We start from the raw sequence: 14,185 nt of genomic DNA, 5'->3' as shown, positions 1-14,185 counted from the left end.
GACACTGCCCGGAGGAACTCCTGCGGCAATGTCCTGGGACTGAGATGATTGGCCTCTAACAACCATCTTCCTTTGTGCTAAGTATAACTCCACCCAATGAAGTGTTTTCCTGATCCCCATTGACTTCAGTTTTACTAGGGCTTCTTGGTGCTGCACTCGGCCAAATGCTGCCTTGATGTCAAGGGCAGTCACTCTCACCTTGCCTCTGGAATTGAACTCTTTTGTCTATGTTTGGACCAAGGCTGTAATGAGGTCTGGAGCCAAGTGGTCCTGGCAGAACCCAACTGAACATCGGCGAGTAGGTTATTGGTGAGTAAGTGCTGCTTGATAGCACTGTCAATTACACTTTCCATCACTTTGCTGATGATTGTGAGTATGCTGAAGGGGCGGTAATTGGCGGATTGGATTCATCCTGATTTTTGTGGACAGGACATACCTGGGCAGTTTTCCATTTGTCGGGTAGATGCCAGTGTTGTAGCTGTACTGGAACAGCTTTGCTAGAGGTGTGACCTGTTCTGGAGCACATGTTTTCAGCACGACAGTGAAGATGTTGACAGGGCCCACTGCCTTTGCTGTATCCAGTGCACTGAGCTGTTTCTTGATATCACGTGGAATTAATCGAATTGGCTGAAGACTGGGATCTGTGATTTTGGGGACCTCAGGAGTAGGCCAAGATGCATCATCCACTTGGCACTTCTGTCTGAGGATGGTTGCGAACGTTTCAGCCTTTTCTTTTGCACTCACATGCTCAGCCACATTGCAATGCACAGTGATGAGGGCTTTTATTTTGAAACTTGTGTGTATTAACTTGATATAAAATGCCATAACAGACCATCCAGCAGACATTTATCTATGACTTTGTAGCTTCATTACAGAGACGTGGACAACAAATACACTTGTTAACTTTTCTAATCTGTTTGCCATGGATTTTTGTTTTCTTGCAATTAGTGAGACACAAAATTTGAAGAAATGTGTTGCTATGGATTGTTAGAATTTAACCTCTGTGCTTTGTTCCTAGTGTTCTGTATCCTGTGGAAAGGGCACCAAGCACCGGGATGTCTACTGTGTTGACACGGAGCAGATAGCTGTGGACAACAAGTACTGTGATCACTTAAAGAAGCCTCGAATATATAAACAGTGCCGAGCCGGCCGATGCCCAGGCTGGAAAGCCACTCGATGGAAGGAGGTATGATCTAATGCAGTTCTGTACCTTTCTTTATTCCCTCTCTGTTGAAAAATTATGACAGTCATTTCTTTTAAATTTTGACATGAGCCTGAATCTGAATTTCCTAAGGCGGTATACTAAAGGTTTTTGGTTCACAATTATACACTTTTTTTCAAGCTGTGTAATTTTATTGAGTATTTCAATGGTAACGACTTCCTTTAAAAAGAATCCACTGATATAGTTCACTTTGTTAGTTTTAATCTCTATTTTCCCTCTGATGTGCCTCAATGAATCCGAGACTTGACGTTAACGGAGCAAAGCAAGGCTTTTATTAACTCAGAAAGTAATACACATTGGAGAAGTGTCTCTCATCCAGAGATCTGCTGTACTGCTGTGAGACATGCTGGGGCTTGCTTAAGTAGGGGCCAGGTATGGGCGGAGCCCTACACACAATACAATACAGGTAAGGAAATGAAACTGAAACTAAACTAAACATAGGGAATACAGTGCCTGATGAATGGCATATTTCATCACACCCTCTACCTCCATTCCTTCAACCAGAAATGTAGAACAATCTTGGCTATAGACTTCTCCGCAACCATTGTCAATGCTGCTCTACATTGGCTGGAAGGAGTTGAACTTTGAATAGAGCTTCCTCTGAATTTACTAGTTTACTTTAATCAATTCTTCCCCTCTCCAGAGACGGCTCACTCCCTCAAGTGGTGTGGCCAGATTCGGCAAAATATTTTCATTGGAGGGTAATCGAATTCAATTCAATCTGAACCTGGCTGCCAATGAAGCAGTTTAGTACTCGACCGCTGTAACTGTTACATTGCCTGCATCTAAATATGTTCCAAGAACTGCAAATACTTTGAATCCTCAAACTCTTCATGGCCTACTGTAGATCACAAGATACTTACAAATGATGAAGGCTACTCAGCCCATCTTAATTCATTCATTTAGAAAGGCCGTACACTCCTCCCTGCCCCCCCCATCTCCATTGATATCAGTCCCAAAATTACCTTTTACTAGTTTAAACCTGTGCCCCTTTGTACTACTCCCGCAGTTTAATTTAAAATATTTTTCCATGTTGTTTTCTATCTTGTAAACCTCTAAATGATCGCCTCTCAGATGCCTCCTTTCCAGGCGGAAGAGCCCAGGTTTCTCCAGCCGTTCCTCATAATTCACACCCTTTACATTCAGGATCAGCCTCTTGGCTTTTCTCTGCACTGCTTCTAATGTGTGTGTCACGTTGACCAGAACTGACCAGAGGACTTATGGTGTGGTCTGACTAGAGCACTGTGCCATTTGGTCACAACTTCCTCTGACTTATATTCTACTGTGTTGGCTATTTGGTTCAACATTCCATTGGCTTTGTTGATTGCTTCTCGGCATTGGTTGGATATGTTGAGTGGCGATTTCAGCGACTTGATCCTTAGTCATTTCAACACCACATATGTCACTCATTTTTCCTCCCAATCTAAATTGGGAGGAAATGGCTACATTAAATTTCATCTGCCATTGTTTGGTCAACTCACATATTTTGTTAAAATCAGTGTGTAATTTTTATGCTGCCTCTTGATTCCACTGGCCCTCCTAATTAGGTATCATCTGCAAATTTGACCCATTTTCATTGAGTTTCTGAACTCAAGTCAGTGATGTAAATTAGAAACAGTAGTGGTCCCGACACCAATCTCTGGGGCACCCCACGCAGTGCTCCCCACTGGCATGACTCCGCTAATGAGTACTCGTTTTCTATTCTTTAGCCTGGTTCTTATCCCTTCCCAAGGTTTACCCTGAATGCCCACAGCTTTGCGCTTAACTAGGAGCCTTTCATGTACAACTTTATCAAAATCCTTTGGGAAGCCTTAAGGACACAACATCGTAAGGTTTGCCATCATCCATTTGGGTCGTCACTTCCTCACTCAAATCAAGGAGGTTGGCCAGACAGTACCTTCCCTTCTCGAGCTGTAGTAACTGCTGTTTACCAGGTTTTTGTTCTACAGATAATCCTCAGCTTTGCTCCTGATAATCAATTCCAGTATTTTACATCTATCCAGGCCCCTCATGATTTTGAACACCTCTATCAAATCTCTTCTCAACCTTCTCTGCTCTAAGGAGAACAACCCCAGCTTCTCCAGTCTATCCACGTAACTGAAGTCCCTCATCCCTGGAATCATTCTCGTTAATCTTTTCTGCACCCTCTCTAAGGCCTTCACATCCTTCCTAAAGTGCAGTGCCCAGAATTGGACACAATACTCCAGTTGTTTTATACAGGTTCATCATAATTTCCATGCTTTTGTACTCTATTTATGAAACCCAGGATCCCGTAAGCTTTTTTAACTGTTTTCTCAACCTGCCCTGCCACCTTCAACGATTTGTGTACATATACCCCCAGGTCTCTCTGTTTATGCACCCTCTTTAGGATTGTACCCTTTAGTTTATATTTCCTCTCCTCATTCTTTCTACCAAAATGTATCACATCACACTTATCTGCATTAAAATTCATCTGCCACGTGTCCTGTCTATGTCCTCGTCATGTCTATCAATATCCTCCTCACTGTTCACTATACTTCCAAGTTTTGTGTCATCTGCAAATTTTGAAACTGTGCCCTGTACATCCACATCATTAATATATATCAATAAAAGCAGTGGTCCTAGAACCAACCCCTGGGGAACACCACTGTATACCTTGCCCCAGTCCGAAAAACAACCGTTCACCACTACTCTCTGTTTCCTGTCACTTAGCCAATTTCGTATCCATGCTGCCACTGTCCCTTTTATTCCATGGGCTTCAACTTTGCTGGCAAGCCTATTATTTGGCACTTTGTCGAACACCTTTTGGAAATCCATGTACACCATGTCAGCCGCATTGCCCTCATCAACCCTCTCTGTTACCTCATCAAAAAACTCGATCAAGCTGGTTAAACACAATTTACCTTTAACAAATCCCTGTTGGCTTTCCTTAATTAATCCACACTTGTCCAAGTGACTATTAATTTTGTCCCTGATTATTGTTTCTAAAAGTTTCCCCACTACTGAGGTTAAACTGACTGGCCTGTAGTTGTTGGGTTTATCTTTACACCCTTTTTGAACAAGGTTGTAACATTTACATTTCTCCAGTCCTCTGGCAAAACCCCCGTTTCTAAGGTGGATTGGAAGATTATGGCCAGTATCTCTGCAATTTCTTCCTTCACTTTCCTCAGCATCCTAGGATGCATCCCATCTGGTCCTGGTGACTTATCTACTTTAAGTACAGCCAGCTTTTCTAGTACCTCCTCTTTATCAATTTTTATTCCATCCAGTATCTCCTCTACCTCCTCCTTCACTATGTCTGTGGCAGCATCTTCTTCCTTGGTGAAGACAGATGCAAAGTACTCATTTCGTACCTCAGCCATGCCCTCTGCCTCCATGCGTAGGTCTCCTTTTTGGTCCCTAAATGGCCCCACCCCTCCTCTTACTACCCGTTTACTATTTATATGCCTATAGAAGACATTTGGATTAGCTTTTATGCTAGCTGCCATTCTATTCTCATAGATGTTTGCAGTGTCTGTTTTCAGGAGGCACAGTTTGTTTCTACACTATCTTACTCAAGAACGTCCATTGGAGTCACCATAATGGACTAGATTTTCATTGCAATCACAAAATTAGCAACATCAATTTAGCCATTCCACAGTCATCATCTCATCATCGATAACTTCCTCCATTTCTAATGAGAATTCACTGCAGTGAGCATGGCGGTGAATCAGAAGCGGCACAGCCATTTTTTCCCCAGCGATTCAATGAATACATTTGATGCAAAGTATTTCACATTATTGAGGGACAGGGATTACTACTAGAGTCCAAAAAGATAACCTGTGTGTGGAGGCAGAAGACGTGGGTATGGTTCTTAATGAATATTTTGTGTCTGTCTTCAGAAAGGACAGGGACGATGCAGACATTGTAGTTAAGGAGGAGGAGTGTGAAATATTAGATGAGATAAACATAGTGAGAGAGGAAATATTAAGGGGTTTATCATCTTTGAAAGTAGATAAATCGCCATGCCTGGATGAAATGTATCCCAGGCTGTTAAGAGAAGCAAGGGAGGAAATAGTGGAGGCTCTGACCCTCATTTTACTCATCATCTCTGGCTACAGACGTGGTGCTAGAGGACTGCTAACGTTGTACTGTGTTTAAAAAAGGAGAAAGGGATAGACCGAGTAATTACAGGCCAGTCAGCCTAACCTCAGTGGTGGGCTAATTATTGGAAAAAAATTCTGAGGGACAGTATTAATCATCATTTAGAAAGGCACGGATTAATCAAGGACAGTCAACATGGATTTGTTAAGGGATGGTCATGCCTGATAACTTGATTGAATTTTTTAAGAAAGTAACAAGGAGGGTCGATGAGGGTAGTACATATGATGTAGTCTACATGGATTTTAGCAAGGCTTTTGACAAGGTCCCACATGGCAGACTGATCAGAAAAGTAAGAGCCCATGGGATCCAAGGGAGAGTGGCAAGTTGTATCCAAAATTGGCTCAGTGGCAGGAAGCAAAGGGGAATGGTCGACGGGTGGTTTTGTGACTGGAAAGCTGTTTCCAGTGGGGTTCCGCAGGGATCAGTACTAGGTCCCTTGCTTTTTGTGGTATACATCAATGATTTAGACTTCAATGTAGGGGCATAATTAAGAAGTTTGCAGATGATACAAAAATTGGCTGTGTGGTTGATAGTGAGGAAGAAAGCTGTAGACTGCAGGAAGATATCAATGGACTGGTCAGGTGGGCAGAAAAGTGGCAAATGGAATTCAATCCGGGGAAGTGTGAAGTAATGCATTTGGAGAGGGCTGACAAGGCAAGGGAATAAACAATAAATGGTAGGATACTGAGAAGTGCAGAGGAACCTTGGAGTGCATGTCCACAGATCCCTGAAGGTAGCAGGACAGTTAGATAAGGTGGTTAAGAAGGCACACGGGATACTTTCCTTTATTTGCTGAGGCATAGAATATAACAGCAGGGAGGTTATGCTTGAACTGTATAAAACACTAGTTAGGCCACAGCTAGAGTACTGCGTACAGTTCTGGTCACCACATTACAGGAAAGATGTGATTGCACTAGAGAGGGTACAGAGGAGATTTACGAGGATGTTGCCAGGACTAGAGAATTTTAGCTATGAGGAAAGATTGGATAGGCTGGGGTTGTTTTCTTTGCAACAGAGAAGGCTGAAGGGAGATTTAATTGAGGTGCTAAATTATGAGGGTCTAGATCGAGTGGATACGAAGGACCTAATTCCCTTAGCAGAGAGGTCAATAACCAGGGGGAATAGATTTAAAGTAATTGGCAGAAGGATTAGTGGGGAGTTGAGGAGAAATGTTTTCACCCACATGTGGTGGGGGTGTGGAACTCACTGCCTGAAAGGTTGGTACAGGCAGAAACCTTCATCGCAAGTACTTGGATATGCATTTGAAGTGCCATAACCTACAAGGCTACAGACTAAGAGCTGGAAAGTGGGATTAGGCGGGATAGCTCTTTTTTGGCCGGCACAGACATGATAGGCCGAATGGCCTCTTTCTGTGCTGTAAACTTCTATGATTCTATGATTAACTGCTAGAAACAGTGATAGGGATCTCCCAGAGTAACCAAATAAACCTTGGACTGAAGCAGGTTGGGGCTCCAGTTAAATCCAGGCCCTTTCGAATGTTGAGAAAAAGTAAAGCAAATTTTGTGTGATTAACAGGTCCAAAAACCAGCATTTGATGCATACAAAATATTTTAATCTAAATGTGAGGGAAGAGCTGGGACCAGTGTCCTTCAGCTTTGTGACTTTAGGGACCGATATACTTTGTACCAGTTTTTGCTACACTCTCCAGCAGTTTACTTGTGTGAGTGTTTCTGCCGTTATTTCAAAACAATTATACTCTTCAGAGCAACAAACAATGCTTAAAATGAAACATCGTTATAAAAAATATTTCAAAGAAAAGAATTGTTAATAATACATTTTTATTGACATGGAAGTGCAACCTGTCTTTCAACAAGTGCTGATCAGTAAAAGCGACGTGAAAACTGCCTTAAATGCAGGGAAATTGCAATCGCCATTGATTTTAATGGGGTGTGGTTGGCGGGGGGGGGGGCGGTGGTTACGGAGGTATGATAATTACCTTCTAACTATATTCAGCAAGGGTAAAGGTGCAAAAGTCCCCGGAAAATATGGCGTGCTGTAAGTAATGGCGTAAGTCACTTACTCCATAATTTCCTCTTTTTGAACCATTCAAGGGTTATTACAATGACACAAGTCCCCAGGAAAATCTGGGCCAAAAGGTAATAGTTTCTGGGAGAAGAAAGTTGCCATACGACTCAACTTAGCATTGAAAAAATAACAGTGGGTTTCTGCATTTCATCAGTGATGGTGAAGACTAGCAATAATTGTGGTTGATCATTTCTCCTGACAGATAATTGAGTGGTGCTGAGTTTTATTCATCTGTTAAGTGATGTGCGTGTCTGCTACATCCGACTTATTTCATCCGCTCTGCTGCTCCTTTCAGCTTTGCTACTGTCCTGCACTGTGTGGACCTTTTCCCTTCACTTAGGTTTTTCAACTTAAGGTTGACTCCTAATTGTCCCTCTGAGAAAAATGACCTTGCCTTCACTTGGACCTCACTAATGTTCTTGCTGAGATCAGGAACTCACTATGGGAGGGGGAGGAATTGGAAGGGAAAACCTTCCTCCTAGCTTTCTATCCTGCAGTACACTTGTGCCATTAGCCACTATACCATCAACACCCTAAACATTGTTACCACTTTTCTCTAGAGTCAGAATTTAGAAGCATTTTAGCTTTTAAAGGCTTCCTACTTAAATGCGAATTTCCTGTATGCCTGGTTTTATGCTTTTCTTTCTCCTTGGTAATTCTTTAGTTCTGTTAAGAGTGACCTTCCTTTTAATCTCGAGTCGGTAGTTGACACTGCATAATGCAAGTCCACACTGACAAGTTGTTCTGTATGATCATATAACACTATGCTAATGAGCTTTTTGAAGTGCTCCATTTATCAATGTTTTTTCCCACCCATTAAAGAGAAAGGATCCACGATTTGATCTCTTCTTCCTCCATTGCCCATTTGTCATATTGAGCACAACCACATTTTATTCTCACCTAATGTACTGTAATATTCGCCAGACTTACATTCTGCTTTCTCGATTGGGTCGATTCCTTGTATTTTTGCAGGTTCAATCACAGCAGTTTTTAATTTAATTTTTGCATTGAGTTTTTCATCAATTTTCAACTAACCTGTACTAAGGCTGTTAAGTGCAACTGTTGCCAATTCAGCCGCTGAGGAACTTATACTAAAAGTCATTTAATCCTTATACTGTATATTACAAAGATAATGTAAGCATTCACACATTATAATAACCAGGTTTTGAGTCCATTTGGGTCTAGTTGACTTCCTGATTGTGCTTTAATCCCACGAAGCTGTTCAAAGGGATTCCATTTCTGATCGAAAATTGCATACTTCCCCCAACCTCCGGTGAGCTAGCCGTTTCTAATTTAATTAAATCTAGCCACTGCTGTTTAAGAGGTGCTCCTGGTGACCTTCATGCAATCATAATAAGCCTTTCAGCTGTCAGAAGGGAGAAGCGTATCATGCGTTTTATGATCTTTCAGGCTCCCAACTGGGAGGATTCCCATAAGGGAAACACCAACCCAAAGGCCTAGGCAGGAGAAGAGGGAAGGGCCAGCTGAATCTTGACTGGAGTTAATAAAATATCTCCCACCTCATGCCAAGAGCAATTGAAGCATTCCCAGGTCATATGTAGAATGGAGCGTGGGATACCTTGCAATTGAATGAACTGTACCGAGGAGCCATAGTTAAATAGGTTAGAGATGAAGGGGGTATAGTTCAATTTTGGTGGGGTCGGAAAACTGGCAGCATCGGATTGGCAACACGTTATACCACTCGCCCGATAATGGACAGGAAAATTGGGTAGGGTGTATAACGGGCAGCCCCTGCTGAGGGTAGGGTGTATAACGGGCAGCCCCTGCTGCAGTTGAAAGTTAGCCCCCCCTCCCCCCAAAGACTTTAGGTGAGGAACCAAGTTGCCCATCAAATCCAGCTGCAGTTTGTATCGCCTGCTGATGATCCTGCATGTCTCTCGCATTCTGTCTGGGTACCATTTGCTCTTTTTCTGACGACCTTAAAAAAAAAAAAAAGCTGGGGGAACAAAATTAGGTTTTGATTGAGTTTAACTGGTAAAGACGCAAAGTAGGCTTATTTTAAAATGAAACCTTTCTACAATAGTTGATTTAGGCTTGATGCTAGAGCCGCTCAAGGTCAGACAGCGTGGGAAGAGTGTTCCAAAGCTGTAGTACTGCTTCTAACGTCCTGGGAAAAGATAAGTCATGTACTGTTTGATTTGTACATATACTGTTCAGTCTTGTTTTCTGAAAGACTTCTTGCGTTTTTGAACCATATATGCACTCTTCGATGGAGGGGCGTAGAGGAGGAGAAAACCTAAGTTCTTGAGCCTCTCAGATCAGTGCCAGATGCTTTGGAATCTACCTTTAAGTGTTAAATAATGAAGCTGATCCACCTTTTTATGAACTGCTTAACATGATTGAGTTTCTGAGTTGTGCAGGATTTTTTAATTTTCCTGAAAGCTTTTATTCAGTTGAGCTATTCCTGATGAAACCAGCACTTGTAAAAACATTTCCAAAGAAATTACCGCTGTATATATACCCTTCTGATCTCAGATCATAATCTCTCTAATTCAATCCGTTCCCATTTACATTTCAGCAGGACTCATGTAATGCCCATCAAGTACTTACCTACTGGCAAAAACATAGTTGGTCTTTTGAACATTTTATTGCACTTGAAAAGAGAACAGCTGGAACCGTAGATATTACATGCATTTAGATCTGATCACCTACATGAGGAGGTTGATTGGCTCATGATGATAAAGTGTATATGGACTGTGTCACACCCCTTGAAAACATTTTCAGTATCTAGGGTTGAAAATGTCATTAATCCAAGATGTAAGACCTACTTTCTTTTTGGCTGGAGGTGTGAAGTTGTAGCAAATATTTACAGTATTTAAATCTGAGTCCTGTGGAAAATATGCCCCCTTCCCAAATACATCAGCCAAAAGCCAATGGTGCAAGATGGACTCTTGCCCAATTGCCTCTTTTTAATTGATCCATAAAGATGACATTGGGTTGCCCCAGTGAAACTAATTTCCACGCGCCTCTTTGTTTTAAGGAGGCACAACTAATAAAAGAATTGATACGTAACAACAGAACCAAAAGAAAGAAAAAAAGACTTACATTTATATAGCGCTTTACAGCCAATGAAGTCCGTTTAGAGTGTAATCACTTTGTAATGTGGGAAACGTGGCAGCCAATCTGCGCACAGCAAGCTCCCACAAACAGCAATGGTGATAATGACCAGATAATCTGTTTTTTGTTATGTTGATTGAGGGATAAATATTGGCCAGGACACCGGGGATAGCTCCCCTGCTTTTCTTCAAAATAGTGCCATGGGATCTTTTACGTCCACCTGAGAGAGCAGACGGGGCCTCAGTTTAACGTCTCACCCGAAAGACGGCACCTCCAACAGTGCAGCACTCCCTCAGCACTGCACTGGAGTGTCAGCCTAGCTTTTTGTGCTCAAGTCCCTGGAATGGGACACATCTGTGTGTGTTCTAGAATGGTCCTTTCAAATGATAAGTATCTTCTTTCAACAATTCGAAATGCAAGGGCTCTTCCATAGAATCCAAGAATGACTCATTTTACATAGTCAGATTCAGTGTAAATTTGACCTGATGACGTTGGTTAAGGGGAACCCCACAATGCGTGATGTCAGGTTGCTATTGGGTTTTGTAGCTTCCTTCTTTATCCATTTAAAAGCCTGTGTATAGCAGACCACACAGTGAAACTCAGACACAACAGGTTTGTGCAGTTTTCCACAAAAGTTTAGTTTTTTTAAACTTACTTCCACAATTTGTTCCTGCACTTAATTTATTGTCCTTTGCCGATGTGTCAAATTGTACAACCTGCTTCTCTTGCTAGTGTCATACGTCTTCTAGGTAAGCTGTCAGGAGGGGTTGTGACAATGCAGGTGACTTGGTCTCGTTGCCTTAGCACCTTAACCTGCACTTAGCGCTGTGCCTAAAAACCCAGCACCTATCGATTCAGCCTGGATGAAAATGTCAGCTCAACTGGGATTCAAGAACATAAGAAATAGGAGCAGGAGTAGGCCATTCGGCCCTTTGAGCCTGCTCTGCCATTCAATAATATCATGGCTGATCTTCTACCTCAACTCCACTTTCCTGCTCTATCCCCATATCCCTTGATTCCCTTAGTAGCCAAAAATCTCTTGATTTCTGTCTTGAATATGCTCAACGACTGAGCACAGCCCTCTGGGGTAAAGAATTCCAAAGATTCACAACCCTTTGAGTGAAGGAATTTCTCCACATCTCAATCCTAAATAGCTGACCCCTTATTCAGAGACTGTCACCCCTAGTTCTAGACTCCCCAGCCAGGGGAAACATTCTCCCAGCAACTACCCTGTCAAGCCCCTTAACAATTTTATGGGGGTGAAGTTGGGTGCCTTAGCCCCTCCCACTCTGCTTGAGTGTCGGGCTGATCGCGCGGTATCACGGCTGCCGTAGCAATGACTCTTCCCTTTAAGGGAGGGAAGGAGCCTTTGAACGCGGCAATTATAGACAATCACATCGCTATGTGGTGATGGATGCTTATATTGCATTTGTAGAACGTGAACTGAAGCAATAACAGAACCTTGCTTGCCTTCTGTTTATTGCATTGCATTTAGAACAAGAATTTTGTATAACTAGTGCGTCCCTTTTCATCGATCAATTCCATATTTCACCATATCCCTCAAATACATCTCCTTGATCCTTCTGAATTCTACATTAGAATAAGTGGAATGGATGAATACAAAACATTTAAAAGCATTTTAAAGCCTGTAATTTTGCCATGCTTAGTAGCTGAGTGGACATATTCTGTCTCTTTCAGTATTGAGAATAAAGCTGTTTATAAAATGAAAGGTATCTTCATTCTAATTGGCAGGATAAGTAGTGATACGTGATAGGCCCAAATCTCTCGGGTATCAATGGGATGCGTATCAGCACTGGAGGATTTATCGTGGAATTTGCCAGGGACATGGTCTAGCTGAATAGGGAAGACCTAATGAGGATGTGTACTTTAATTACCGCTGCTTGATCTTCTGTATTTTACTAATGATAACAGGTAGATTTGAAATGTCTCAAACAAATTCTAAGCCAATTTTTAAGCATAACCCATCTTAGAAGGTATTCTATAGGTATAATTGAGAGTCTTGCAACCTATACAATTGATATTTAACATTTATGAAATCAAGAAAGAACATTTTTATACTAGATTTTAAACTTAATGGTCAGTAGAGCTTGATGTTAATAATATGCAATCCCGAGTATCCATTTGAAGCACCCAGATTCACAGTAGAAAACCAAAGTGTCTAATTCTCCCCATGGCACACACACAACCATGAATTAAAAACCAGAGGACAGTCTCCCAGTTGGTGCATGACATTCCCATTGCTAGCTTTACAACACGACTGTCAGAGATTGAATTGAAATTCCATGCCACATTGAGTACCTCTACCTTAACCTGGCATTGGATGTGAGAACTCGGGCAGATTGTAGATCATCTTTCATTAATAGCATTAGTGGTAAGTGTTTTTGACAAAAATTAACAAGACAGCAGATGGAGGTTTAGGTAGCATTCATTAAATTTCATGGCGAAAGAGAATAAAGTAGATTCCTTTTTCAGAATACAAAAGCTATTCAACATTATATATCCACACATCACAATGCAATGTCCAGAATCTTTATGAATTTTTCTCAATTTTAACCTGTATCATACAATAATATTATCATTCTGATAGACAAACTGGATAAATACACCCTTCTTGAAAAGGTTTTGTTTAGTCCATGTAATGGATTACATTGTAGACCTTATACATAAAATAAAAAGTCTAAGGGCTAGAAATTCGGTACCTTGGCGCCTCCTGTTAGCGCCCAGGCGCGATTCTAACGCCGCCCACAAAATTCAGTCGGCATTTAGCGCCGGCGCTAACACTTCGCGCCTGGCCCTCTAGCGCCGCTCAGACCGTGACATCAATGAGTGTGCAACGCCCCGTTAGCGCCCCAGATGCGGAATTCAGTCGCTTCCCCTGACTTACCGCCTGGTGCTGAGAATGACAGAAATAGCAAGCGTTGATATCTGGGATTGCCGCTCCCGGGGCGCTATTACCGGTTCATTGGGAGGTCAGATTCACTGCTGGCTTGTCAGATAGCATTTTGGCTGCGTTCACATTTTCTCCATTTTTACTTTGCTGCTGCTCTAACAGTTTCTTCACTTGTATTGCTCTGAACATTTCTACGTCCTCTTTTCTCTCATTTATGGGGGCTGTACTGGCACTCCACCTTGCCCTCTGGCAACTACGTCGGAGGCAGCGGCTGCAGAGACAGAGATTGCCAAATGTGGCCAGAGGTAGGAGGAGGGCCGACAGACCTCGCAACAGGAGGCCTTACCCTCCCAGGGTTTTCCGGGAGCACTTCTCCTACATTCATCTCTCAGAGGAGCAGTGTCTTAGAAGGCTCCGCTTCAGCAAGGAGGTGGTCACTGAGCTCTGCCACCTCCTGCAGCCAGACCTCCAGCCTCAGCTCAGGACCAGGACGTCTCTCTCAGTGGCAGTTAAGGTCACAGTCGCTCTCAATTTCTACGCCAGCGGCTCCTTCCAGGCTTTAACAGGGGATATTGCAAACATTTCACAGTTCGCCGTCCATTGCTGCATTCGGGAGGTAACAGACGCTCTCTACAGAAGGAGAAGGGAGTACATCTCATTCCCCATCACCAGAGAGAAGCAGGACGAACGCTCATGTGGCTTTGCAAGGATAGCGGGCTCCCCCATGGTTCAGGGCGCCATTGACTGCACCCACGTGGCAATGCGGGCACCTCACCACAATGCAGAGGTGTTCCGAAACCACAAAG

General features: G+C 42.6%; 1 protein-coding gene across 2 annotated transcripts in view; it reads left to right on the top strand.

Moving 5' to 3' along the window:
- LOC147106027 (A disintegrin and metalloproteinase with thrombospondin motifs 20-like) overlaps window positions 1-14,185 on the top strand; it is a 288,734-nt gene that overhangs the window by 170,259 nt on the left and 104,290 nt on the right. For both annotated transcript variants that reach the window (XM_086008707.1, XM_086008708.1), the window contains exon 18: window positions 1,019-1,186. In XM_086008707.1, the coding sequence (XP_085864833.1) occupies window positions 1,019-1,186 (168 nt within the window). The remainder of the gene's footprint in view (window positions 1-1,018; window positions 1,187-14,185) is intronic.

Source organism: Somniosus microcephalus, chromosome 16, assembly GCF_052327205.1.
Source record: "Somniosus microcephalus isolate GS21.2 chromosome 16, FLI_Smic_1.0, whole genome shotgun sequence".
Classification (NCBI taxonomy): Eukaryota; Metazoa; Chordata; class Chondrichthyes; order Squaliformes; family Somniosidae; genus Somniosus; species Somniosus microcephalus.
The sequence above is the reverse complement of the archived record's forward strand: the minus strand, read 5'-3'. Positions and strand labels throughout refer to the sequence as shown.